Source organism: Trachymyrmex septentrionalis, unplaced genomic scaffold (assembly GCF_001594115.1).
Source record: "Trachymyrmex septentrionalis isolate Tsep2-gDNA-1 unplaced genomic scaffold, Tsep1.0 scaffold115, whole genome shotgun sequence".
NCBI lineage: Eukaryota > Metazoa > Arthropoda > Insecta > Hymenoptera > Formicidae > Trachymyrmex > Trachymyrmex septentrionalis.
Genome location: NW_017304279.1, coordinates 221,404 through 224,719, shown reverse-complemented (window position 1 = coordinate 224,719; position 3,316 = coordinate 221,404). Strand labels below are relative to the sequence as shown.

The window sequence follows — 3,316 nt, the reverse complement described above, 5'->3', positions numbered from 1 at the left end:
AATGAATTCTTGTTTTAAATACATAATGAGTTTTTCTAAAATTTGTATATTTTAAGATTATTATTAAGAAAATATTCTTTGTTAAAAATAAATGTTATAAACCGTTCTTTTATAAAATATGAATGCAAATTAAAATAAACGTGCAATAAATTAATTTATAAAACATAAATTTGAAGAACTTTAACTCTTTCAACAATTCAGAGAATCGTTATAAGTAATATTATTTTAATAATATTATAATAGTTTAGATACCTGAAGCTTAGAGCTAAATGCTGTCATTTTGGTACTGATGAAAAAAGGCGACAGGTTTTGAACAGTTATGCCGAATCTGGAGTATTCCGCTCTGAGACCATCGGAAAAACTCTTCACATACGCTTTCGTAGCGGCATATACAGTTATCAATGGCACCGGCTGAAACTCAGATGCGGAGGAGACGTTGACAATCGCGCCTTGTCTGCGTTTTTGCATCTGCCTGATAACTAACCGCGTCATTAACGTAATGGTGCCCACATTTATATTGATAATGTCCCACAGTTCCTTCTCAGGTAACTCTCCGACGTACATGGGATACTCGTGTAGCTTACCCACATTGTTCACTTAAAACAAAAAATTAATATATCGTATCCATACAGAAGCATTATTTAATATTATATGTATGCAGACCAATGCTGTAAATTAATTTAGATATGTATTAATTTATGTACCCTTGACTTGTGTATTATCATGTTATGCATTATCTATTCTCTTTATTTCATGCGAGAATGATCTCTGATAATAAAGCGAGCAGAACATTGTGTCGCTACATCAAGTAACAAATGCATTTTAAATATTAGTCAAACTAAAAGATCATTTAAGACGAGAATAAAAGAATATGAAAATAATTTTAAATTATTAATATTTCGTGAACTTTACTTCATCAGGGCGAGGAGCACATTGATACTCAGTGCGCTTTTTTCACCTCAGTCAAATTTCTTTACAAAGACATTTTAGTTTAAAATAATCCTATTTAGTTAGAAAAATAAAAAAAATAATTTTTCGCAAAATAAATCGGTTTAAAATCGCAATTTTTTCTTTTTAATATAAATTATTTCAGTTTTAATTACAAATACGAGTTTGATTTCCTATATATACAATTACATTTGTTTCAGTTTGATTACAAAATAATCTTCGTTAGTATTTTTAACTTTGTAATTAATAAATTAGTATTTTTCATAAATTAAAATTTTTTATTATTTTGACTATATATTATATGTAAATCGTTTATTTTTTTTACTTTGACAATTATATCGACCTAAATATTACCAGAACTTAACACTTTTTCATCTGAGACTGAAGAAATAGTTATACTGCATCAAAGTTGGGTATGTCAATATTTTTTTTTTACTAAATTAATAACTTATAAAATTAATCTAAATAGTTACATAAAAAGTTGCTCTCTAATAGCACGGGACGTGCTGTAAATGTCCTGCCAGCCAAATGTGATATCTTTACGAAGTCCTGTTAAGGTTTAATAGTAACTACATTAAATTAAAAATTAATTAAGTTAAAAAAGTTATTAACTCGTAACTTTTTATTTAACTTTTAATATACAGTGTGTTTCACTTTAATCGCAAATATCTCGAAAAATGTGGAAGATACAAAAAAATGTTTCAGACAAAAATTATATGGTTTTGAGGGAAACATAAGATAGTATCATTGGAGTATAACCTTGAGTGGCGTCAGACAAAGATCACATTAATTTTTTTTAAATAGAATCACCCATTTTTTATTACATATTCTTGTAGCTCATTTCGAGAGCTTTCTAAAACTCTATAATAAAATATGTTTTTACTTTTCGAGTTATGAGGCTTGAAAGTCATAGTATGTGCCGGCATTAGCATTACCCAAGGTGTACCAGCCAATGAAGGCAAGACCCGAAACGGATGAATGTGATTGGCATGTAAAATTCTACATACAGTTGCAGGAGACACATTCAATTCACGACTAATTTGACGTTAACTAATGTGCGGATTCATTATCATCATTCCTAGTATAGTTACGATAATAGCATTGTCGTTATTTAATGGTTTTTTTAGAACGTTTGCGTTTCATCAATCCCGCACGCGCTCTAGTTGTTTTACAGCATGTCCCGTGCTATTAGAGAGCAACTTTTTATGTAACTAGATTAATTTTATAAGTTATTAATTTAGTAAAAAAAAAAAAAAATATTGACATACCCAACTTTGATGTAGTATAATTATTTCTTCAGTCTCAGGTGAACTTGTTTTATAATCGAGATGTCGTCTATCCAGATATCTATCTTGAGACTAACGAGCTTCTTTAGCATTATTATTAGCGGCATAAAAAACCCAAGAGTAATATTGTTTTAAAATGTTTGAAAAGTTTTTTTAATTATAATATACTGGTAGAAAAACTTCGTTGAAATTATTCTACATTTTGGAACATTTTTTAGCGAAATTTCAGCATTTCAGAATAATTTCAGTTTAATTTTGGCGATTTCCATTGAGCTGTTACGAAATCATCGATCGACAAACATAAAATAGGAGAGGGGGAAGCGTATTTGACTCACGCGTCATTGGTAAAAAAAGTAAACAACTCTAACTCACGGGTTTTACGAGACCTTGTGTCCGCCGGCGATAGGTTAACAATGACACAATCACACACGGCGTGCTGTTTCAGATTGTATAGATTTCTATTACACATTTTAAAACACTTTATTAGGCTCCCATATAGCTGATTGTTTTTTTTACTTAAAATCGATTCGGGTTGGCTCTTATTGCGACGATTTGTTCGATAGAGTAAACTTATTTTGTTTCCTTCCGTTAATTGTGTCACTATTAACATGGCAGATTACTCACCGTCAGAAATAGTTGATATGATTGGTATTTTTTACGCCACTAATAATGCTAAAGAAGCAGCTCGTCAGTGTCGAGATAGGTATCTGAATAGACGACATTCCGATCATGAATCAATTTTGCATTTAACAGAGGACGTACAGGCTTGATGAAATTGAAACCTTCTAAAATAACCATTAAATAACGACTATGTTATTATCGTAACCATACTAGGAATGATAATGAATTCGCACATTAGTCAACGTCAAAGTAATCGTGAATTAAATGTCTCCTGCAACAGTACGTAGAATTTTACATGCCAATCACATTCATTCACTCGGGTCTTGCCTTCACTGGCCGGATACATCTTGAGTAATGCTAATGCCGGTACATACTCGTACATGACTTTCAAGCCTTATAACTCGAAAAGTACTTAATAAAAAAATATTTTATTATAGTGTTTTGTGGAAAGTTCTCGAGGC

The 3,316-nt window shown here is 30.7% G+C and overlaps 1 protein-coding gene across 1 annotated transcript in view; it reads right to left on the bottom strand.

Moving 5' to 3' along the window:
- The window catches only part of LOC108753909 (inactive hydroxysteroid dehydrogenase-like protein 1), a 9,339-nt gene that overhangs the window by 1,559 nt on the left and 4,464 nt on the right, over positions 1-3,316 (bottom strand). The window contains exon 3 of the mRNA XM_018495897.1: positions 253-596. Within this exon, the coding sequence (XP_018351399.1) occupies positions 253-596 (344 nt within the window). The remainder of the gene's footprint in view (positions 1-252; positions 597-3,316) is intronic.